The 1913-nt window shown below is 49.4% G+C and overlaps 1 protein-coding gene across 1 annotated transcript; it reads right to left on the reverse strand.

The window, feature by feature from the left end:
* Positions 1-1142: 1142 nt before the first annotated feature.
* LOC101537698 (ubiquitin-60S ribosomal protein L40-like) lies at positions 1143-1665 on the reverse strand. The gene has a single exon (XM_055138948.1). It carries the CDS (start codon positions 1605-1607, stop codon positions 1221-1223), a length of 387 nt encoding a protein of 128 aa, XP_054994923.1. The 5' UTR covers positions 1608-1665; the 3' UTR covers positions 1143-1220.
* Positions 1666-1913: the final 248 nt, after the last annotated feature.

The raw sequence follows: 1913 nt of genomic DNA on the forward strand, positions 1-1913 counted from the left end.
GTGCTAGGATTTACTCCTGGCTCTGTGCTCAGGGATCGCTCCTGGCTGTGCTGAGGTCGGGGGTGGGGACCATCTATGGTGCCGGGGATCAAACTTGGGTCCCCTGTGTGCAGGGAGAATAGCCTACCTGCCTTACTTTCCTCCGGTGCACACCCCAATCTTTTTTTGCAAAAAAAAATAATTTGACCCGGAGCAGGAGAATAGTACAGGGGTTAATTAGACACTTGGATCGTGCGCAGTTGCCCCTAGTTTGATCCCCGTCAGCGCGTGTGGCTCCCCTTTCCGTGACCTCACCAACACTGACAGGAGTTCCTCAGCGGATCCAGGAGTAAGCCGTAAGCACCACTGGGTATGATCCCCACACCACACACACACACACACACACACACACACACACACACACACAGAGAGAGAGAGAGAGAAAAGCAAATTAGCTGGGACTATCAACTTCAATGAAAGCTAACAAGGTTGGTGATTGTGTGTCTAGATTTGATTCTAAGCAGCAGCACAGAGAAGACCCAGGAGTCCTTTCAGACTTAAATCCATTTTTGTTGTTACTGTGTTTTTTTGGGGGGGCACACCTGGTGGCACTCAGGGGCTAGTCCTGACTCTGTGTTCAGTGACTCTCAACACTGGGGGAGTTGGGCTGGGGTTGGCGGGATGCAAGGTGAGTGCCTAAACCTCGGTACCGTCTCTCTGGCCTAGAAATCCTTGGCCAAGGCGTCTTTGGGCAGCCTGCTGCTCCTGGTAGCGGGCTCGGGTGAGACTTAGCTCAGTCCACCCTTGCTAGGAAGTCACGAGTCTTTTCATACGACACACAATCGTCTTCAAAGCTTTCTTTTTTAATTTTATAAAGTAGTCCACAATAGTTGATGACATTTAATATTCCAACACCCATTCCACCACCATGACACCTTCCTACCACCATATTTCAGATGTTTCCATCCCGAACCCCAACCCCTGCCCCAAGGCAGGACCAAAATAATGTATTTTGTATTGTTTGTTATGAAAAACTGCTGAAAATGCTATAAAAAAGTATTTTTAGAGGAAAGAGTGTGAAGATTGTTGTACTTCACCCAGGAACTATTAAGTCGTTCTATTTTTTTTTAATTTATTATTATTATTTTTTTTGCTGCTCCAGTCAATCAAAGGGGAAATTTATTGAGGCAGCAGGGCCCCAATAACGGCAGCCCGGGGGTGCGGCGCATGAGGAGCCTTCCTTATTTGAGCCTCTTCTTGGGGCACAGATTGTTGGTGTGCCCGCACTTCTTCTTGCGGCAGTTGATGGCGCGGGGGTGCAGGCGGGCGTAGCACTTCCGGCAGATCATCTTCTCACAGTTGTACTTCTGGGCCAGCTGGCGCAGCGAAGGCTCAATGATGCCCCTGCGGAGGCGCAGCGCCAGATGCAGGGTGGACTCTTTCTGGATGTTGTAGTCCGAGAGGGTGCGGCCATCCTCCAGCTGTTTGCCCGCAAAAATCAGAGGCTGCTGGTCCGGCGGGATGCCTTCCTTGTCCTGGATTTTGGCTTTGATATTCTCAATGGTGTCACTGGGCTCTACCTCGAGGGTGATGGTCTTGCCCGTCAGGGTCTTCACAAAGATCTGCATCTCTGCGTCTCCCGAAAGGCCGCCGGCACCGACCCGCTCGGCCACTTCGTTAACGAGAAAGAGCTATTAAGTCCTTTTAAAAGACAACACTAACATGTTGCTAAAGGTTGAGCTTTGTGTGCTTTTATATATATATATATATGTATATATATATGTATATATATATATCACTGCATCACTGTCATCCCATTGTTCATTGAGTTGCTCAAGTGGGTGCCAGTAATGTCTTCATTTGTCCTTGCCGCGTGCTAGTGTAGCCCGATGGCGTCTGCTCACTCCAGGAGCACGACGAGTGCGTTGTTGCTA

The sequence above is a fragment of the Sorex araneus genome, chromosome 5 (assembly GCF_027595985.1).
Source record: "Sorex araneus isolate mSorAra2 chromosome 5, mSorAra2.pri, whole genome shotgun sequence".
Taxonomy (NCBI): domain Eukaryota; kingdom Metazoa; phylum Chordata; class Mammalia; order Eulipotyphla; family Soricidae; genus Sorex; species Sorex araneus.

Bases quoted from the DNA above. Each gene is read 5' to 3' on its own strand.
- LOC101537698 (XM_055138948.1), bottom strand. From the start codon at position 1,607: ATGCAGATCTTTGTGAAGACCCTGACGGGCAAGACCATCACCCTCGAG.